The sequence below is a fragment of the Bufo gargarizans genome, chromosome 3 (assembly GCF_014858855.1).
Source record: "Bufo gargarizans isolate SCDJY-AF-19 chromosome 3, ASM1485885v1, whole genome shotgun sequence".
Taxonomy (NCBI): domain Eukaryota; kingdom Metazoa; phylum Chordata; class Amphibia; order Anura; family Bufonidae; genus Bufo; species Bufo gargarizans.
In genome coordinates, this window is record NC_058082.1 from 121658569 (window position 1) to 121682137 (window position 23569).

The 23569-nt window shown below is 45.2% G+C and overlaps 1 protein-coding gene across 4 annotated transcripts; it reads left to right on the top strand.

Annotated features, from left to right (window-relative positions):
- The first annotated feature begins 1510 nt into the window (after positions 1-1510).
- On the top strand, positions 1511-23180 carry LOC122933207. Of its 4 annotated transcripts, XM_044288054.1 has the most exons (5): positions 1511-5492; positions 13810-14026; positions 20941-21161; positions 21979-22010; positions 22927-23180. In XM_044288054.1, the coding sequence occupies exon 1, from the start codon at positions 1662-1664 to the stop codon at positions 4404-4406; it is 2745 nt and encodes a 914-aa protein (XP_044143989.1). In that variant the 5' UTR covers positions 1511-1661; the 3' UTR covers positions 4407-5492; positions 13810-14026; positions 20941-21161; positions 21979-22010; positions 22927-23180. The 4 variants fall into 4 exon arrangements, with proteins under 4 accessions (XP_044143989.1, XP_044143990.1, XP_044143988.1 ...); XM_044288055.1 differs by lacking the exon at positions 21979-22010; XM_044288053.1 differs by lacking the exon at positions 20941-21161.
- The last annotated feature ends 389 nt before the right edge of the window (positions 23181-23569 follow it).

Below are 23569 nucleotides of genomic sequence, written 5' to 3' on the forward strand. Positions count from 1 at the left end.
CAGCCCCCCCAATGTGCCAGTAATAACAGCCCCCCAATGTGCCAGTAAAAACAGCCCCCCCACTGTGCCAGTAATAACAGCCCCCAATGTGCCAGTTATAACAGCCCCCCAATGTGCCAGTAATAACAACCCACCCAATGTGCCAGTAATAACAGCCCCCACAATGTGCCAGTGATAACAGCCCCCCTAATGTGCCAGTAATAACAGCCCCCCCAATGTGCCAGTTATATCAGCCCCCCAGTTTGCCGGTAATAACAGCCCCCCCATGTGCCAGTAATAACAGCCCCCAATGTGCCAGTAATAATAGCCCCCCCCCCAATGTGCCAGTAATAAGAGCCCCCCCATCATGTGCCAGTAATAAGAGCCCCCCATCATGTGGCAGTAATAACAGTCCCCCCAATGTGCCAGTAATAACAGCCCCCTATCATGTGCCAGTAATAACAGCCCCCCTATCATGTGCCGGTAATAACAGCCCCCCCAATGTGCCAGTAATAACAGCCACCCGCAATGTGCCAGTAAAAACAGCCCCCCTAATGTGCCAGTAATAAAAGCCCCCCCAATGTGTCAGTAATAACAGCCCCCCAATGCGCCAGTAAAAGTATTGTATATATGTATTAAGGCATTTGCCTGGATTTGTGGGAGGGGCTGAGGCCTCCAGCCTATTTAGGGCACCCCCCTTACCTGGCTCCTGCACCGTCTGAGGTCTTTTTCGACGCATGCGCGGGATCCCGGCGCCCGCGGGCGGACTCCAGGCGCATGGGTTCGCCGCCGGATTGCAATGGATTTCAGTGCCAAATGTGAATCTCATCAGTTGTACCGGCACTGTGATGCATGTTTTATTCCCCTTTTGATAAGCAGATCATCAGGGGACGGGAAAAAAAAAAAAAAAAAAACAAATGGACAGGTGGAATGGCTGGATGGATGGTCCCCATGCGCCATCCAATCGCAGACACTTACTTTCACCTGGGCATGGCCACACGGCACGCACCGGCCCCCCCTTTCATACCAGGCGCAAGCTGTCATTTCACGGACAACCGCCATGATCCTCCCGGTCATGCACATGTACCACATGCTTTACACTTTTTTCACACTTTGTCATGTCTACCCCCCCCCCCCCCTTTGTGTTTTAGGCGGTTAACCCATACTGTTTACACTACCGTGTAGCCGGAGTATTTTTCTTGGTACCAGGTACGTTCACCTGCTCATTTCACCAAAATCTTCCTCTCATTTCGGACGGTCCCGTTAGGGTCAGCGTGCTGGCTTTAGGGGCACCATCATCCCACTAGGTACCCCCCCTTCTTTGGCTTCGCCAGCAGTTAGTGGTCCCGCGAGGCCGACACCCCGCCTCAAACGTACGGAGGCACCTGCCCAACGCGCCATCTCGTTAGTAAGCCGCCTCGCATGTTGCATAGAGAGGGCCTCACCTGTCACTCCCTTCCCCTAGTCCTGTCTTACAGTCACCGAGAGGCCAACGATCCTGCCGCTACCACGAGTGGCCTCATTGTCCCCTCGCGCCAAATCATAGGTAGAGCCTCTCAAAGCCGCTTGGCAACTAGCAGGGCCTCATCTGTCACCATGCAAATGTAATTTTTCGCCGGTTCGGCCTAGCTAGCCAGCACGTTCCTGCGTGGCCTCAAATTAATCAACTTTTTTATTGTAGTATGTCACTGGATGGGTTAGAAAACTTCTCCATACCTGGTACCCCGGCTAGATCTGTCACTGCTACTCCGGGAGACGATCTAGCCAGTCCTGCGTCCATCCGGTCCTGGACGGTTCCACGCATCACGGCGGAGTTAAGGAAACGTCACGTTCCCTTCCCTGCCACGGCGAGAAAGGCGGAGCTGTTCCGGCTGCTGCGCGCATCATCCAATCCTGGGGATGCGGGGGAAGGGCCCAGCCAGTCCGGCACCGGGGACATCCACGCCATGCTGGCCTCTCTGATGACATCCATGTCAACAGTCAATGCCAGGCTGGAAAGGCTAGAGGCGGTCACCACGACCCTCTCCTTGACGGGTCCACCACCTGCAGCATCACCAGCACCGGCCGGTTTACCGGTGATCACTCCATCCACTAGCATGGAGGACCGGGAAGTCAACCCGGCGCATATGATTCCTGAGCACTTGAAACGGGATATCCTGGAAGGTAAGGATGTAAACCTGGCCTCCCTTCTGATTGCCTCCCAGGACGTGGTCGAAAACACGACGTACGCCTATGACGAGGTGTCAGTTGTAGTCAAGTCCAGGGATGCCCGGCTCAATAGGAAATTGACCATTTCCGAATTCGTTTTGGCCTTCGGAATCTACAGAGAGGTCATCTGTGCGGTCCACCCCGACAGAAGGGAGGAACTCGACCTCTACTTGCACAAACTGGTGGACTTGGGCAACAAATACGGAGGATCAGCATTTTATGACTATCACAGGTCTTTTTCGGCGAAAGTGGCGGGGGCTTTCTCCCAGTACGGAGTCCGCTCCAACTGGGCAAGAATTGACACGGTCATATTTTGCCGCCACTTCGCAGGCCTTAGGACCCCAGCCTGTGCGCACTGCTCCTCCACGGCCCACACCACCAATTTCTGCCCGAACACGTCGGTCAGACAGGGCCCCTCCCAGTCAGCTGGGCCCTCCGGGGTCCCGGAGAGACTGGCCCGGGACAAACTGGGCCGGCCGATCAAATTTCTAGGCAAATCTATGATTTGCAACAATTTCAATGAGGGGTCCTGTAATTATAACGGATGTAAATTGTTACATATATGCACCAAATGCTTCCGGGCACATGCCAAATCCATGTGTCCGAATAAAATGTTCACTAAACCGTATCTATCAACCATCAACGTGCCAGTCTTTACCGCGCTCATGTCGCAGCACCCCTCCAGGCATCTCTCAGATTTTCTCATCTCAGGGTTGACAGAAGGATTTCACACGGGCATCCTGTACATGCCAACAGGCACCCTGGAGTGTCCCAATCTTTTGTCCGCTCTGCACAACCCCACCGCCATTGACGCCCTCATAGCCCAGGAGGTAACAGAGGGTTTTGTGCTAGGTCCTTTCAAAACTCCCCCGTTCGCCACATGGCGCACCAACCCCATTGGCATTGTCACTGGGAAATCTTCCCAGAAACAGAGGCTCATCATCGACCTATCGGCGCCTCACGGGACGGGCAACCCCAGTCTCAACTCCCTCATTCCCTCGGAGGAATTCTCTCTACAGTACACCACCATTGACCACGCCATCACGGCCATCAGACAAGCGGGGGTGGGGGCATGGCTCAGCAAAACCGACATCGCCAACGCCTTCAAACTACTGCCGATTCACCCTACCCTGTGGCACCTGCACGGCATCAAGTGGTCAGGGAAGTACTATTTTTTCTCCCGATTGACCTTCGGGTCCAAAAGCAGCCCGGCCATCTTCGACGTGTTTGCGGAGGCGTTATGCTGGTTGCTATTGAACATAGCGAGATGCCCGCTGGTTTTGCATTACCTTGATGACTTCCTATTGGTGGAAGAAAACACTTCCCCTCCTTCCAGCCTCAGAGCCACCATCAAGCTGTTCAATGAACTGGGGGTCCCCCTCTCCACCAAGAAGACAGAGGGGCCGGACACGATCATCACCTTCCTGGGTATCCAGTTGGATTCAGCTTTGATGCAAGCCAGCTTACCGTCTGGGAAGATCCAGGACATTCTCACCCACATAGACGGCTATCTTCAACTCGGCACCTGCAACCGCAGAGAACTACAGTCCCTGCTGGGCTCCCTGAACTTTGCCATGCGCATCATACCCCAGGGTCGCTCGTTTATTTCACGGCTGCTGCACCTCTTCCCCTTGTTCCGACACGACTCACACAGATTGTCCCTGGATGCCCACGCTGCGGCGGATCTAGGTATGTGGGGGAGATTTCTGTCCACCTGGAATGGCAGGAGCTTGTTTCTCCCTCAGCTGTCGGACTCTTCCCCCTCCATCTGGTCAGATGCGGCATCTACCACAGGCTTTGCGGCCATATTCGGGGACGACTGGCTGTGGGGCGGCTGGCCTCCTGAGGTCCAGGGTTTGGAAGGATTCTCCACTACCTCAGCACTGTTTGAGATCTACCCCATCGTAGCAGCTGCCGTGGCGTGGGGTCATTTATGGGCAAATCTGGCGGTCCGCTGCTACTCGGACAACCAAGCAACCTGCCAGATCATAAACAAGGGTCGTTCTAAATCCCTCACAATCATGAGGTTCATGCGAAGACTCACTTGGCTGGCCGCCTGCAATAATTTTTTCTTGCATTGTTTCCATGTCCCGGGGGTGTGCAATTCGGCTGCTGACAATTTGTCTCGCTTCAAATTCCAGGCATTTCATCGGGATCTCCCGTCAGCATCACCCACTGCCTCCAGCACCCCGTCATTTCAGCAACTCATTCTGGACTAGAGGCCATCATGCGGCATAGCCAGTCTTTGGCCCACCTTTCACTATCAGTCAATACACATAGGACATACAACAGAGCGTTCACGCTTTTCAACAGATTCCTGGTAGAACACAACATCACGCACCCTTTCATCATGTCGTCTGTTTTGGGATTTGCTTCCTTTTGCCACCTCAAACTCAAAATGTCATACAACACCATCAAACTATATCTCACTGGCATCCAACATCACATGCTAATCTTGCACCCTAACTACACCAGCTTCATGGCCTCCCACCAAATCAAAACAATACTCAGAGGCATTCAGAAGACGGAACCCGCGCGTCCAGCCCAAAGGCTGCCCATCGACAGTCATGTCTTCAAGGCGTTATCCGACCTGCTGGACGCGACGCCTTTCGATTCAAATACCAACGCTGTCATCAAAACCGCAATTTACTTAGCCTTCTACGGGTTCCTGAGGCCCGGGGAATTCACTACCACCTCCACGTCCCAAACCTCACCTTGTCTCCTCGTCTCCCACTTATCCAAACACCTGGATCACTACATCCTGACCCTACCTCAGTCCAAAAGTAGTCAGCATTCACCCGTCAACATCTCATATTACCCCACGCACAACAAATGGTGCCCGGTGAGGGTACTGGACACCTACAGTCAGCTTCACAGGTTCCTACCCTCTCAACCGCTACTCCAAGTGCATGGATCGGTGCTCACCACGACCACCTTCATGATCCATGTCAGGTCTTTTCTCACCCAACTGGGCCTAAACGCTGGCAGCTACTCGGGGCACTCCTTTCGCATTGGAGCGGCATCCACGGCCTCCAGTGCCAACATCCCTACCCATGTTATCAAGAAATTGGGACGCTGGAAGTCGTCCGCATATGCGCGGTACATTCCCAATCCAGCGCATGAGTTAAGAGTGGCTTTCCAAAGCTTGTCGGGTTGAGCTGTGTACATGTTTTATTGGTTACAAATAAACTGGTTATTTCCATTTTTGCCCTCTTCTTTCTTAGGCCTACCTCATCCTCGGTTTCGGCACACCACAACCGACTGCATTTCTTTCCCTGCATTCCAGGGCTCTTCTCTGTACTACCGTAAGCACCTAACACAAGTATTAAGGCATTTGCCTGGATTTGTGGGAGGGGCTGAGGTCCGCCTCCAGCCTATTTAGGGCACCCCCCTTACCTGGCTCCTGCACCGTCTGAGGTCTGAGCTTTGTCCCTCCCACCACTCCACTCATTTACAACTCATTTCTTTTATGTCTTTTCCTTGGGTGGGCCCTCTTCTTTCTTAGGCCTACCTCATCCTCGGTTTCGGCACACCACAACCGACTGCATTTCTTTCCCTGCATTCCAGGGCTCTTCTCTGTACTACCGTAAGCACCTAACACAAATATATATATATATATATATAAAAATAAAAATAAACACTTATACTTACCTCAGTGTCAGAGATGCGATGCAGGTCTCTTCTGGCCTCAGTATGGCTCAGGCGGCGCGATTACGTCATTGTGCCACTTGCGCCGGCCTCTGATAGGCTGCAGGCACTAGGCCGGCAGCCTATCAGAGGAAGGAAAAGGGACACGCCTCTCCCTCCCCTGCCGCAGCACAGCCATCTGTATCGCTGTCCTGAGTACAGCGATACAGATGACTATGGAGATGAACGCTTCCACAATGGAAGCGCTCATCTCCCGGTGCCCCGCCGCCGCCCCCCACTTCTGAGCAGGGCCGCGCCACCAGCTCGGGGGGGGGGGGGGACAATTGCCCCGTTGCCCCCCCTGGATCTGCCAGTGGGTCCGCAATGCATGGGCACCGACCGTGGGCCAGCCGTATGCGGATCGCGACCCCATTCACTTGAATGGGGTCCGCGATCCATTAGTTCTATCTTTTTGCGGAACAGAAGCATAGAACACCACAGAAGCACTCTATAGTGCTTCCGTTCCGTGGTTCTGTTCCATTCCACACCGCATCTCTGGATTTGCGGACCCAGTGAAGTGAATTGGTCAGCATCCGGCATGTGGATTGCACTCGGCCACGGGGGACACGGTCGTGTGGAAGAGGCCTTAGAGTACGACCACATGATCAGGTTTCTGTATGCAGTTTTTCGAAGCCAAAACCAGGAGTGAATTCAAAAAAGAGAAGTTATATCTGTCCTTTATCCTTTTTTTTCCTTTTTATGATCCATTCCTGCATGCAGAAACCTGACCATGTGGCCGTGCCCTTATGATTCTGATGCAACTGTCCTAGAATACTGTACAAACGTGTAGGATGACCATGATGACTGAGTTAAAGCTGTGGTCACACTACCATCAGAGGCTATGTTTGGAACCGTTGCATCAGGTTAGACAGGAAGGATACACTGGAATACAGTGCTATTCTCCATGTCATAATGACTGACACCTAAATGAAACCTGTTGATGTCTGTCATGTGATGGAAACCATGAAGGGAGTGTGAACACAGTCTTTCATGTAGCAGTCTTTCACCTATGCAGTCCAGTCACCTAGCAGTACATATAGGCCAGAAGCTAAACATAGGCTTTTTTAGGGGATGGAACATGGAAACCCTGTTCTGGTAATCAGTGGAGGTCCTAACACTCAGCCTTTTTTTTTGCTACTGATGTTCTTGTTTACTAAGTACCGATTTTTGTCTTTCTGGCTTCATATGAAAAATGCAGCACACTTGGGGGTTTTTTTTCAGGCATTTTGACAACACTTTCTCAAAAGGGAAAAAACCACATGAAGAAAACACTAGTGATAAGACACTGTACAAAGAACATCAGAAAAGAACAACATAAAACTGTAGGTGGACAAAAAATAACCGCAAACTTACAAATTCATGTGTGTAAGGATACTAAGGCTGGGTTCACATGTGACTGAATAGCTGTGGATTTGCTGTTGTTGATTTTCACGCTACAAATCTGCAGTGTTGTACAGTATCTCTGAATTGTCACCCACCCACTGTGTAAAAAAATGCAGTTGAAAAGGGGCAGCATGTCAAGTTAGGGTCCAGTCACATGTCCGTAGTGTATTGCGGATCCGCAATACACCCAGCTGGTACCCCAATAGAACTGCCTATTCTTGTCCGCAATTGCATAACAAAAAATCAAAGAAAAAGATACAAAACATCCTGCACGATTTGATAACTAAATATGCATATGTACATGGCAACATTTATAAGGAAAAAATCACGGAAAATAATGCACAATAGATGCAAGCTTTATATATGGACTAAGCCCCTCACTCTGATATGATAAAATCTGAGACTCTCAGCTAATATATTTTGATCAAAACACATCTGTGCCCGCCTACCTGCGCCAAGGTGGTCTCAGTCAGGCAGGTCCTACGCTAAACCTATCTATGCCGTTGGGCATCTATATTCAGGACATTATAGTCACCTCTCATTGGTTTCTTGATGCACACAGAGGTAACTAGGAGCAGCACACTTTATGTGCAGGGTCAGCTCTCCTGAATATAGATGCCCAACGCCATTGGTAGGTTTAGAGTAGGACCTGCCTGACTGTGACAACCTTGGCACAGGTAGGCGGGCACAGATGTGTTTTGAGCAAAATATATTGGCTGAGAGTCTCAGATTTTATCATATCAGAGTGAAGGCTTAATCCATATATAATGCTTGCATCTATTGTGTTATCTAGTGCATTATTTTACATGATTTTTTTCCTTTGCTTAACCAGCGTAAAGATGAAAATGTTTTATGTACCGGAAAACCTGCTATAGCTATTTTGACTGTTGCATGGTAATGTTTGCATGCTGTGGCAATCAGAATTGCTTGAGGAGTAGCCATTATTGCGGAATGTAAAACCCCCTAAGTATACATCTGTTTCTCATATGAAGACTGGTGTCATAATGTTGTCCCCTATGAACCAAATGATAATCACATATTGATTGAGAAATTCCTGGAAAGCAGACTATACTCTAACCCTAACCCTGTAACCAAGAATGTTCTCACCTTTATCTGTTTTCTTTTACTGTTTGTTAATAGATGAAATTCTAATTTGACTCATGTTCAAGTTTCTACATTGTTCTAGGAGTCTGAGGTTTCATCACTGCCGTCATAATTGTTACCACATCTGATGTTACATGAGGCCTCTTGCACACGAATGTTGTGCATCCGTTCTGTGCATTGGAGACCGCAGTTTGGCGGCCAAAATGGATCAAGACCCAGTCAACTTGAATGGGTCCGTGATCCAAGTTCTATTTTTTTGCGGTGCGGAGGCATGGACAGAAACACCACGGAAACACTCTGTAGTGCTTCTGTGGGGTTCCGATCCGTGCTTTCATTCCACATCTACGTGATTGCGGACCCATTCAAGTGAATGGGTCCGCATCCGTGACCCGTGTATTGTGGACCCGCCGTAAGCATACAACGTTCGTGTGCAAGAGGCCTAATTATAAAGTTTACAAGGAAGCTAGGTCCTCCTCATGTTACAGTGCTAACTCGATGCCCCACTATTGCATTTCACTGTTTATCTCTGCCTGGAAACCTGGGACTTGTCCAAGTCCATTAGAGCACCTGCAGAAGATCTGCACTAATTTCTATGCAGGTTTCTGTGCGTTTCTGCACCCAAACTACTCCATAAACTGCAATTTCTAAGGGTGCCTTCATACGCGGCAGATTTTGTGGCAGATGATACCACGACTGAAAATTCAGTTGAATAAGCAAGCAAGCACATGGATTTCTGCAAGCCTCATTAGGCCTCCTTAACATGACCGTATAGTTTTTAAAGTATTTTGCAGTCCGCAAAAAACGGATCCGCACAAAATACGGATGACATCCGTGTGCATTCCGTGTTTTGCGGAACTGAACATCTGGCCCCTAATAGAACAGTACTATCCCTGTCCGTTATGCGGACAATAATAGGACATGTTCTATGCTTGAACAGAATGGAAATACAGAAACAGAAGACATATGGAGTACCTTCCGTTTTGTTGCGGATTTATTGAAATGAATGGTTCCGTATATGGTCCGTATACGGAACGCCAAAAACGTGTGCAGGAGGCCTAAGGTGAATGGAACAAAATTTCAGTCGCTGAACTTTCTGCCACAAAATCTGCCACGTGTGAAGGCTTCCTAACAGCCTTTTGTTTGAGGATTTGATGCAGTTTTGCCGCAAATATCACTCGTCATTAGAATAGGGTGAAATCCACAGCTAAAACCACAAACATAGACATGCACAGATATGCCGCAGATATCTAAATCCACACAGCAGATCAGACGCACGTAAAACATCTGCAAAGTGTACATATACTGTTTGCTGGTACTGTACTACACTGTGGAAAAACTGGGCATTAGAGATGGCCTTGTGGTTCGCCCGGCGGTCGTTTCGCGGCAAACTTTGCTTGTTTGTGATTTGCCAAACATGCGAACATATGGCGATGTTCGCGTGTGCCATATTCTTTTGCATTGCGCCGAACTTTGACCCATGACACATCCATCAGGTGGGATAGGAAAGCCAATTGAGACATTTCAGCACATGGACACACCACCACGCTATAACATAACCTGATCTGGCAGCCATTTTACATTCTGTGTTTTGCCAGTGTAGGTGTCACCGCCACTTCTGTGAGAAGGTCTGTTAGATGTTCTTCTCTACCTGCATGAAGTTCTTTGTTTTGGTTTCACTTTGTCATCTCCTTTCCTTCTCCCAGCTGTCACCTATTTACACTAATTGTCTCCCTTTATATTCCCTCCCATACTGCCTCACTTTGCGGTTTATACTTCTTCTTGGCTTGTGTTCACTGCTGGATGCTGCTTCTGCTGATTCCTCAGGTAAGTCTGTTTCCTTTATTTGTGTTTCCTTGCTGGCTTGATTCTAGGTGACCTTGACTTTGTCCGTATTAAGTGCAGGGAGCTGGTGGTCGTGTCCCCTCACTATTATAGGGTTTTCAGGTGTCACATAGTATGAGGTACGTGGACATGCAATCGTCTACCATAAAGACCTTTGCATGGGCATAGCAGTCAGGGAGAGCTCTACGGGTTTTATAGGGCTCACCCATATGCTCCTTAGTTTGGGATCAAGCCAGTCGGATGTTTATTTATAAGTTCCAGCTTTCTGCAACACCATCCGTGACAGTAGGGAGAGGTTGCTTTGTGGAGCAGGGACAGACTGTTAGGGGCAACCAAACGCTAGCTAATAGGGCTACAAGGTCCTTTTAAGTACTGGTATAGGTGTGCTATCGATAGGTGTGATATACTGAGGGGTGTGATATACTTATAATATACTTTCTAACATAGAAATATTGATTAAGGCCTGCAATACACCACAAAATACTGATTAAGGAATTTCTATACCTGCTTCCACCAAATATTGATTGAGACCTGCGATACACCTGCTTCCACAAAATACTGATTAAGGGGTTTGATATACCTGCTTCCACAAAATACTGATTAAGGGGTTTGATATACCCTTCCACCAAATATTGATTGAGGCCTGGGATACACCTGCTTCCACAAAATACTGATTAAGGGGTTTTAGATACCTGCTTCCACAAAATACTGATTAAGGGGTTTGATATACCTGCTTCCACAAAATACTGATTAAGGGGTTTGATATACCTGCTTCCACAAAATACTGATTAAGGGGTTTGATATACCTGCTTCCACAAAATACTGATTAAGGGGTTTGATATACCTGCATCCAACAAATATTGATTGAGGCCTGCAATACACCTGCTTCCACAAAATACTGATTAAGGGGTTTGATATATCGGCTTCCACAAAATACTGATTGAGGGGATTGATATACCTGCTTCCACCAAATACTGATTGAGGCCTGCGATACACCTGCTTCCACAAAATACTGATTGAGGGTTGCGATATACCTGCTTCCACTAAATACTGATTGAGGCCTGCGATATACCTGCTTCCACAAAATACTGATTTAGGGGTTTGATATACCTGCTTCCACAAAATACTGATTAAGGGGTTTGATATTCCTGTTCCCACCAAATATTGAGCATAAAAAGTTGATGATGCTGGATAACCCTCTTGCCCAACAGCTGACCGATGGCTTGTCGGAACTGCTGGCCCGCCAACTACTGCCATATAAACTGGTGGACTTGGAAGCCTTTAGAAAATTTGTGGCCATTGGCACACCGCAATGGAAGGTTCCCGGAAGGAAATATTTCTCCCAGAAGAGCATCCCAGAGCTATATGGCCATGTTCAGCGGCAAGTGAATATATGTCTGGCACACAGTGTCGGTGCCAAGATACATCTAACCACAAACATGTGGTCTAGCAAACTCGGGCAGGGAAGGTACATAACTTTTACTGGCCACTGGGTGAACCTTCTGACGGCCATCAAGCATCTAACCCGTGGCTCCCGTGTGGATTTGGTGTTACTACCACGGATTGCATGCAGGCCTGCCTCTTCTTCTCCTCCTCAGCTGAGTCCACCTTTTCCACTGCTACCGCCTCTTCCGCTGGACCCCTCAAGCTCCCCAGAACCTATTCGACGTCCCAGGCTGTGCTGCGGCTGTTGTGCCTAGAAGCCAAGAGCCACACCGGTCCTGCACTGCTTTCAGCTCTGCGGTCATAGGCCGATCAGTGGCTAACCCCGCTTAATTTGACAGTTGGTAAAGTGGTGTGTGACAACAGTGCCAATCTGCTGAGTGCACTGAAACAGGGCAAAATGACACATGTGCCGTGCATGGCAAACGTCCTGAACTTAGTCGTGCAATGATTCGTTGCCCAATACCCTGGGGTCCAGGACGTCTTGCGGCAGGCCATGAAAATCTCTGGCCATTTTAGAAGATCTTACACGGCCATGGCAATGTTCAGCGGCGACACCACCTGCCCGTCAGACGTCTGATTTGTGACAGCCTGACGCGCTGGAACTCCACCTTGTATATGCTTGATAGGCTGCCGTTAACGACTAGTGATGAGCGGCAGGGGAAATATTCTAATTCGCGATATTTTGCGAATATTCAGTAGAATATTAGGCATATTCAAGAATTCAAGATGATTTTCTTGATAGTGAAAATCGGGCATGTAATATGCGCGTATTTGCGTATGCACAATACTGGCATGGCCTAGTTTTACTACCTTTTTCAAATTGCGGGAAGCTTCCAGAGACTGGAAAAGATGGTGGGCAGCAATTTTTAAGACGGTGAGGAAGAACTCCTGATCACTGTAAGTAATGTTACATTACAGCACTATATTTGATTACATTTCGCATGCATTGCAGAACAATGGCTTTATATGCAGATAGTGTTCCAAAATATTTGTGATTACGAAAAGCTGCGCTATTGATGCGAATTTATATTTGCAATACATACAACTTCACATTTTATCAGGTCTGACTACATATTACTGATTGGGGCAAGTATTGTTGTAACATCACAGCACTATGTCTGTAGCATGTATGTATGGACAGCAGAGAAATATCTCTCAAACTCACATTACACATCCATTTTCCTGCCACACACTATATACCACACACACACAGTCTATACATTAGAGTTTGTGTCCTGTTAGTCAGGAGAAGCTTTTCGCCAGTATTTTCTGGTTCATTTAGGGTTTCCCAGGGTGCACCACGGGGAGGCGAACCAGCTGTACACCCCATACTGTACCGTCACTAGACAGGTACATCTCTGCTCATCTGGCCAATATCCGATTGCTCAGACCCCACACACATACAATTGCAATAGAATCCGATCTTATAACGGTAACATAAAATCTAATATTCCCCTTTAAACACTAAAATTGTTTTGGCTGTGTTGTTGATGACATTATTTTCAATACTTGAATTAAAGAATTTGGGATTATATGCTTGCATCTTTATTCTGCAGCGCATGTTGGAGGGGGAGTACGACGGGACCCGGGTCCAGGATAAAAAACAGCGGATCGTGAGGGATGTAAAGAAGGAGCTTAGGAGGGAGTATAAGGGAAAGCATAGTGCGATGGCCATCATGAAACATTGGTCAGATTTGAAGAGGAGGCACATTGGCTGGATCACAGAGATCCATGACAGAAAATGCTTACATTACTTTTGTATCTCTCGCCTACATTCTGTAATGTATATATACAGTTATGCAAATAAGTATTTCATCCCTTTACAAATGATTATTTAGTACCTGGTGTGACACGTAGCAAATCAGCCGTTAACATCATACATCTCTACCTCGCTGTGAGTGTATATATATATATAAATATATATATATTGATACACACAACAAGGTAGACATGTATGATGTAACCGGCTGATTTCGTACGTTTCACACACATAAATATATATACGTGTGTGTGTGTATATATGCATAAACTGCAATCATCATTCTGTATTCCAGTAAAAGGCCCTGTCCATCATTACATTAGATACATCCCAAACTTAATTTGCATTTGTTATGAGTTCTGAGTTGTTTGTTCAAAATTAGGAATATTGTGTGATTACAGGGGTTCCCGTTCCTTCAGTCCGCCACAGGAGTTCCATGGAGGATTTGGAGGTGGTGGAGGGAGAGCAGGCGGGACCCTCCCAGAATGTGGATGCCCCTCCCCCACCGGATGTTGGCGAAGTGGTGGAGGTGGCGGCGGAAGAGGCCGGACCCTCCCATCAGCCGTATTCCCGCCCCAGCTCATGATGAGGAGGATGTCACCGGCCCCCAACAGGAGGGTAAATATGTGCACACAGCAATATAATTCTGTATACATAACATATTCAGAAACATTAACCCTTTCTACCTCAGGCCAGTTTTCAACTTCCTGCTCAGGCCATTTTTTGCAAATCTGACGTCTCACTTTATGTGTTAATAACTTTAAAAAGCTTTTACTTATCCAGGCCATTGTGAGATTTTCTTGTCACATAATGTACTTCATTATAGTGGTAAAATTGATTAAAAAAACAAACATTTTATTCATAAAAAAATGTATTCAGTACAAGAAAGATGGCTTGCATCTTTCTCTCAAGGGAACGAATGTCCTCGGTGAACAGTTCCAAGTATTTGCTAAGAAGCATTTAAACTAGGAAAGGGGGGCAAAAGAGTGATAATCCAGCAGTCCAACTGCCCCCCCTGAACAATGCCAGAAGAGGCCAGTAGCACAAAGGTTAAGAAATGACAAGCTCAGAGTCTTGTCTACAAATGCTCGCAGTCTAGGGAATAAGGTCAATGAACTTGAGGCTATAATGGCATCTGAGAATATAGATGTAGTGGTTGTTACTGAGACGTGGTTCAAGGGGAGTAATGACTGGGATACATTAATACCAGGGTTCTCTCTATACAGGAAAGACAGAGAAGGCAAGAAGGGGGGAGGGGTGGCCCTGTAGGCAGATAGCATAAAATCTAATTTGATGCAAGTTAACGAGAACAATTTAGAGTCAGTTTGGGTTACCTTGCAGCTTGATAATCATAAGGTAACTCATGTAGGTGTGATATATAGACCACCTAGCCAAGTCAAAGAATTAGATGATCTACTAGTTGAGGAAATATCTAAAATAACATTGAAGGGGGAAATTATCATTATGGAAGACTTCAATCTTCCAGATGTAAACTGGAAAACCAAAATAGCTAGTTCTGCCAGGAGTACAGATATTCTAAATTCCCTACTGGGATTACCTCTACAGCAAGTAGTGGAGGAGCCAACCTGGAAGGAGGCCATTTTAGATTTAGTATTCACAAATGGGAATTTGGTATCTGATATTACTGTAGGAGAAAGCTTGGGATCTAGTGATCACCAGTCAGTGTGGTTTACTATAAGTACAGTGACTGAGTCACACCACACAAAAACAAAAGTTTTAGATTTTAGAAAAACTGACTTTTCTAAAATTAGATTAGTGGTATACGAGTCCCTATTAGAATGGAACAGTTTCAATTGGAGTCCAGGAGAAATGGGACTACTTAAAAGTGGCACTATTGAAGGCAACAGAAAATTGCATTAGGCTTGTCAGTAAAAACAAAAAAAGGAAGAGACCACTGTGGTACTCAGCAGAAGTGGCCAAAATCATTAAAAACAAAAAGATAGCATTTAGGAATTATAAAAAAAAAAAACAAGGATAACAGACAAATTTATAAGATTAGGCAGAGAGAAGCCAAACAAGTTATAAGAGCTTCTAAAGCACAGGCAGAAGAGAAATTAGCTCAGTCAGGGAAAAAAGGCGATAAGGCATTCTTCAGATACATAAATGAAAAAAGGAAACTAAAACAAGGAATTACCAAATTAAAAACAAAAGAAGGAAGGTATATGGAAGAAGATAAAGAACTAGCTGACTGCCTCAATGAATACTTCTGTTCAGTTTTTACAAAGGAAAATTAAGGAGAAGGACCTCAGTTAGGAAAGAAGACTAATGAATCTTTTGATGCATGTGTCTTTGCAGAGGAAGAGGTTCTAAGTCAACTGTCTAAAATTAATACAAATAAGTCACAGGGGCCTGATGGGATACACCCAAAGCTATTAAAAGAGCTCAGCGGTGAACTAGCAAAACCATTAACAGATTTATGGAGTATATTCAGACCAAGGTCTTGTTACCAGTGGGGTACCTCAGGGATCTGTTCTGGGACCCATATTGTTTAATATCTTTATCAGCGAAATTGCAGAAGGCCTCAATGGTAAGGTGTGTCTTTTTGCTGATGACACAAAGATTTGTAACAGGGTTGATGTTCCTGGAGGGATACACCAAATGGAAAAGGACTTAGGAAAACTAGAGGAATGGTCAAAAATCTGGCAACTAAAATTTAATGTTGATAAGTGCAAGATAATGCACCCGGGACGTAAAACCCCAAGAGCAGAATATAAAATCAGTGATACAGTCCTAACCTCAGTATCTGAGGAAAGGGATTTAGGGATCATTATTTCAGAAGACTTAAAGGTAGGCAGACAATGTCATAGAGCAGTAGGAAATGCTAGCAGAATGCTTGGGTGTATAGGGAGAGGAATTACCAGTAGAAAGAGGGAGGTGCTCATGCCGCTCTACAGAGCACTAGTGAGACCTCATTTGGAGTATTGTGCTCAGTACTGGAGACCATATCTCCAGAAGGATATTGATACTTTGGAGAGAGTTCAGAGAAGAGCTACTAAACTGGTACATGGATTGCAGGATAAAACTTACCAGGAAAGATTAAAGGACCTTAACATGTATAGCTTGGAAGAGGGGATATGATAGAAACTTTTAAATACATAAAGGGAATCAACAAGGTAAAAGAGGAGAGAATATTTAAAAGAAGAAAAACTGTTACAAGAGGACATAGTTTTAAATTAGAGGGGCAAAGGTTTAAAAGTAATATCAGGAAGTATTACTTTACTGAGAGAGTAGTGGATGCATGGAATAGCCTTCCTGCAGAAGTGGTAGCTGCAAATACAGTGGAGGAGTTTAAGCATGCATGCAATAGGCATAAGGCCATCCTTCATATAAGATAGGGCCAGGGGCTATCCATAGTATTCAGTATATTGGGCAGACTAGATGGGCCAAATGGTTCTTATCTGCCGACACATTCTATGTTTCTGTTTCTACCTAATTTACCATAACTTGGGAAAAATTAGCAAATTTCCAATGTTCAATTTCTCTTCTTTTATAATAGATAGTAATACCTCCAAAAATAGTTTTTACTTTACATTACACATATGTCTACTTCATGTTTGGATCTTTTTGAAAAATGTATATATATATTATTTTTTTTGGGACGTTAGAAGGCTTACAAGTTTAGAATCAAATCTTAAATGTTTAAGAACTGTTCCAAGCCCCAATGTTTTCAGGACCAGTTCAGTTACGAAGTCACTTTCTGGGGCTTACATTGTGGAAACCATCCATAAATCACCCAATTTTAGAAACTACGCCCCTCAAGCTAATCAAAACGGATTCTACATACTTTGTTAACCCTTTAGATGGCCCACGAGAATGAAATGAAAATGGGAATGAAATTTCAAAAAATCACTTATTTTAGCAGATTTTAAATTTAAATATTTTTTTCTGAAACACATCAAGGGTTAACAGTTAAACAAAACTCAAAATCTGTTACCCTGAATCTGGAGTTTACAAAAACACCCCATGTATGCTCAAAAACAGATGTATGGTCGCACAGCAGGCTTCAGAGTGGAAGTAGCACCATATGGCGTTAGGAGAGAGGATTTAGCTTGAATGGTAATTATGTCGCATGCCTACAGTGGCAAACCCCAAAAAGTGACTCCATTCTGGAAGCTACACCCCTCAAGGAATATACTGAGCACTTCACAGAATTAGGAAACGCTTGGCTGTGAAAATTTGAGGTTAAAATTTTTTCCAGAAAAAGTTGCTTTACACCCACATTTTTCACTTTCACAAAATGTAGCCCACATTTAGTTCCCCATTTTCCCCCGAATATGCCAACACCCATTATGTGCTAAAAAAATTATATATGGGTGCATGGCAGGGCTCTAGAGTAAAACTGCCAAATATAAATTTTGATGACAGGCCTAAATTGGCAGACATGTACTGTATTTTAGGTGCCATGTGGCATTAAATAAATTACTGAGGTCCCCAGAAATGAAAAACTCCAACAAGTGACCCCATTTCTGAAAGAGCACCCCCGTACGATTAAGGGGTGGAAAGGGCACTTTTGACCTAACAGTTGTCTCACATGAAAAATTATGCATTGGTTGTTGGATATGCAAGCGAGGTGGACTAAATCAGAGATATAAAGTGGAAATATTACAGGGAGCATAAAGGATGAAATTAAATTTATTCACAAGTGGTAAATTGTAAAACACTACTTCATGCACAGGCCAGGTTTTTAATGGCAGGTTTCACAGTGGTAAATGGTGTCCTCCCTAATGCCCCTTTTTGAACACACGCTGCATCTTTTTTGGGTCCTTCGCTTTCTTGCTGTCTGGGGGATTTCAGCTGGGAATGTTCTGGAACAGCTGCAAATCCAAAAAAAACTGTGCAGCAATTCCGGATGTTCTTCTTTTTTTCTTTTTCAGCATGAAGGGGGTTAAATCGCAGTGGTGTGCACCACAAGTCCCAGCAAGCCACAAGCAGCATATAAAGATACATAACCTCTCTGCATGCAGTCACCATCTATAATGGCTGCATGTAGGGAAGTTCTGCCTCTTCCTGTACAGCTACAGCCCTGCCATTGGCTGGAGCGTTGTTCCAGCTAATAGCAGCGCTGGCAGGCGACCCAAAACACTGATGTCCCCTGCCTCACCTCAGAGTAGACAGGTGATGACCTTTTCATCACCAGTCACCGACACATGACACCCACAGCCCCCCACCCCCTGCAGCTCCGGAGCTGCGATGTGCATGTGTAAGGAATCCGGCCAAAAGCAACAATCAGGGCTGCAAGGGGCCGGAAAAAAACTCCCGCAGCCCTTAGTTAACATGGCTGCCTGCTTGGCAGAGCAGCCTTTGCACCCCGGATCCTGAACGATTTTGTCTGGTGGCCGGGTGTTCGTTGCGCCTTAATAGTATGGCGCTGGGCGACAAGTCACGTTCTGCTGCACTGTACTATTACGGCGATGGCTGGAAAGGGGTTAAAACGGCCAACAATGAGGGGATAACACAAAGTAAAGAAATAGAAAACAACAACACTGGACACTAACTCTGTAATCTACATAAAAACCATTAACTTACCAAATAAATAACATTATACTCTACTTAACTATCACTAACTACCTTCAGCAGCTCTGCCAGGGGGGTTTCAGTTCTTATCCATAATTCTATAGATTTCACCCTTATAAAATCCCATATAGATGATCAGGGTAGATTCATCTTCCTTTATGATGAGCTGTCTGGATGCAGCTATATCCTCGCTTTTTTTTATATACCCCCGCCATTTTCAATGTATCCACTGACCCAGTTGATGCTCTTTTCTGAAAGGAGACCAGAATCTCGGTTGATCTTGATGGGAGATTTTAACGCGGTCATGGACCCTAACAGAGATAGATTTTCATCAGATACAGAAAGGCGGAGGAATTCTTGTAACTCCCCGGTGTTCCAGTTTTGTTTGGAAGTAGGGCTGGTGGACATATGGGAACATCTTGGCGGAGGAAAGAGAGTGTATTCCTGTGTCAGCAGGGGCGGTAGAGCAATGTCTAGGATCGATTTAGCACTTACTAATGAGTGTAACCTGAGTAATATCCGCAAGATGCGATATGGAGTAAGAACAATTTCAGACCATTCGCCCGTTCTGATTGAGGTTTGCACTGGGGAGAACAAGGATATTCGGGGGCTGGGATTTAGGCTGAATCCATATTGGCTCACTATTATGGATAATCATCAGGTTATTAAACTGCTGATTTCTTCCTTTTGGGAGGTGAATCTACCCTCTGCAAACATCAATATGGTATGGGATGCCTTGAAAGCATACTTGAGGGGGACCTTTATAAGTGAGATTGCTGCACTAAAGAGAACATTTAAAAGGAAGGAGGAGGAATTGGCTAAGACTGCGGCATCTACAACTGAGCGATTCATCAGGCAACCCACTGAGTACAACAGGGAAGAGATGCAGAAGGCCAGCTGTCTCCTGGAGAGTTGTGTAACAGAGAAGGCAAACCATAGGGTATTCTTTAAGGGGTTAAATTATTTTTCCGAGTCTGGACGACCGGGTAAGCTTCTAGCTAGAATAATCTCACAACAAGATAAGAAAAATCAATCTATTACCTTGATCCGGAATACAGAGGGGGAAATTATAATAGATTCAGAAGGAATCAGGAAGACTTTTCTGCATTATTTTGCTCAGATATATAAACCCTCCTCTGGCTTGACATCTGAACTGGCGATGCGGTTCTTGGAGAAAATTCCACTCTGCACCTTAAATGAAGCTCAAATAAAATATCTGGAAGAGGAATTGTCTCTCTCAGAGCTGCAGGAGGCCCTTGGGTCTATTTCGGGGAACTCATCGCCAGGCTTGGATGGCCTGCCATACGAGGTTTACCGTAAGTATAGTGATGTGATTCTTCCTCAGCTGCTCGAGGTTTTTTCCCAAGCAACACAGGGAGGGGGATTACCAAACTCCATGATGGAGGCTCTCATTGTTTTAATCTTAAAAAAGGATAAAGACCCGGCAGAATTGAGCTCTTATAGACCAATCTCCTTATTAAACACGGATGCTAAGATACTATCCAAAGCTCTGGCTAGAAGGCTGTTGCGGGTCATATCCACCATTATCCACCCAGATCAAAATGGCTTTATGCCAAAAAGGGGTACTCAGCACAACTTGCATAGATTATTTACGAATATTCAGTCCCCGGGAGGTGGTGCCCGCTCCATCCTGTCGTTGGACGCTACCAAAGCCTTCGACAGGGTGGAGTGGACTTTTCTCTGGGAGGTAATGAAGAAAATGCGTTTTGGACCAAAATTTATGGCAATGATTCAGCTGTTATATAATTCCCCAGTGGCTAGCATCAGGATTAATGGGACAGTGACAGAGAGTTTCATCCTGGGAAGAGGTACCCGTCAAGGCTGTCCCCTCTCCCCCCTGCTATTCAATATTTACATCGAACCTTTAGCAACTAGTATAAGGCAGGACTCAAAGGTGGCCGGCTTCGGCATAAATGGGGAGTATGATCGTGTTTCACTCTATGCAGATGACATCCTGGTTTTTATGCATCAAACAGACACTACTCTCCCTCGTATAATGGAGCTGATTGGTCTCTTCTCTGATCCATCCGGTTTGGAGATCAACTGGGATAAGACCGTCCTCCTTCCTATAGACGAGTTGCGTGGCGAATGGGATAATCAGTTGACGATCTCCGAGTCAATAAAATACCTGGGGATAACAGTTTCTGCCAAACCGCATGAATATCTACAATTAAATCTGATTCCGCTGTTGATGAAGGTGAGGGCTAAAATTAAGGTATGGCAAAAAATCCTGCTTTCTAGAGCGGACAGAATCTCATTAATAAAAATGGTAGTACTGCCCCAGGTTCTTTATATTTTGCGCAACTCGCCTGTATGGATTGCAGATAACTACTTTAGATTGATAGACCGGATGCTCAATGATTTAATATGGGGGAGGAAGCACGTGAGACTAAAGGCACTCTATTTTTCTATGCCCTATGAGCGGGGAGGTCTCAACCTCCCCTATTTTAGGGGTTACTTTATGGCCTCCCAATTATGTCTTTTTAATGACTGGGAAAATAGCCCTTTCTGCAGTAGAGTGGTGAAAGACTCAGGATTCTCGGATTTCTTTACTGTATTGGAGTCTGATTATCTAGTAAACACACTGAGTGGGTACACACTTTTCTGCAAAATGGCTATGAGGACTTGGTTGGCCATAAGGAGATGGTGTGGAGTTAAGGCGTCACTTATTTGTACCCCATTGTGGCACAATTTAAAGCTCCTTAATTTAAATGACTTAAATTGTTGCCAGTATTGGAGGAACAAAAATGTTCAGTATCTACACCAAGTGGTCAGTGAGGGACAAATATTGCCCCTCATGGAACTAAAGCAAAGGGCAAATCTAGGTGAGGTGGTTTGGTTTCCATATTTCCAACTGAGGTCAGCACTATCTTGCACTTCGGACAGCCAATTTTTTATTGATACCCCTTTATTTCTACACGATTTAATTTGTAAGAAAACTGTCACGAGAATTAAAATATCACATTGCTATAAGCACTTAATGAATAACTTTTTTTCGGATGTTCTCTCTCCAGGACAGAGAGCCCGGTCTTCTCTACTTTCAGAGGTGGGTTCTCCAAATTGGGAGAACATGGGGGATAGTTTAAAGTTGGTTTCACACAATTTTAATCACATTGTTGTACAATTTAATATTTTGCACAAAATTTATGTGACACCCACATGGTTATACAAAAGAGGCCTTAGGGCCTCTTCCGATTGCCCACGCTGCGGCGATCCCGGGGCAGATCATTTACACCTGTTCTGGGACTGCCCAACGGTGAGCAGATACTGGAGCCTGGTCCAAAATAATCTGGCTCATAAACTTAACACCTCTGTCCCTTTGTCCCCCAGGATATGGGTCCTGGGGGACTTATCGGAGCTTAATTGTCAGCCTATAAAACGCCAACTGCTGATTAAGGTTATGTTTTTGGCTAGGCTCCTGATCACTAGATTATGGTTTTCTCCTTCCGCTCCAGAGTGTAACAACTGGCTGGGCCTGGTCGAGAAAGTGAAAACCTATGAAAAGATTCTGTACAAACAAAGAGGATCTTACTTGAAGTGGAAAAAACTATGGAAAGATTGGAATAGGGTTAATTAATCAGAACCTTTTTCCCCCCTAGGCTTTATGAAGGATCTTCTCCTTTTCTTTTTTTTTTTTTTTTCCCTTCCTGCAAAGTGGGGCTGGGTGGGGGGTTGGTGAAGTGAAATTAATGTCACTTAATAGAACTGACGGGCTTATGAACTTTATAATATTGTAAAGTAGTATGGATATAAAGTTTTGTATTACAACAATAAAGTATTTAAAAAAAAAAAAAAAAAAAATATCACTAACTAACCAACTATAAAATTAGCATAAATATCATTATTTAATGAATAGAGATTTAAATCGGCAGTACTTAAACAATTACTACACACAATGCACTAATTGCCTCTTAATATAAATTGCAAGTAATTTTTATATATTTTTTTTCCTAACAAAACAGTACTCAGTAAATTTAAAACACTCCTGAACAAGATACAGCAGGAGAAGAAAAAAAACATGCAGAAGATCGAGGAGCAGCAGTGGCAGCTGGCAAATAAGGTGAAGGAGATCCATGAGCAGCAGCGGAAGCTTGCATTTAAGGTGCAGCAGTTTGATGCGCTGCAACTAAATCAGATGCAGGAGTTGTGTGACCTGCACAAGCTACTTAAAAAGTTGCCATAGAGCAATGTTTGGATCCAACTATTGAATAAAAAGTTTTTGCAGTTAAAACGTGTGCTTACTTTTTTAATACTGTTATGTTTTCATGTAATTTTAAACGTTAAGGTTGCAGTAAGGCCCCCATGACAAACTCACCAGGATCAGGACAGACAGCAGCAGCAGCAGCGGGTAATAGTAACGGTGGAGTATAAGACCTAAACATAACTTAGCAGGGTCAGGACAGACAGCAGCAGCAGGTACATGGTAACGGTGGAGTATAAGGCCTACACATAACTCAGCAGGATCAGGATAGACAGCAGCAGGTAAAGGAAATGGTGTAGTATAAGGCCTACACATAACTCTGCATGATCAGGAGAAGGTTCTTTGCAGCAGGAATGTGTTCCCAGGAATGGTCCCCCACCAGACCGGGGCAACACCACAAATAA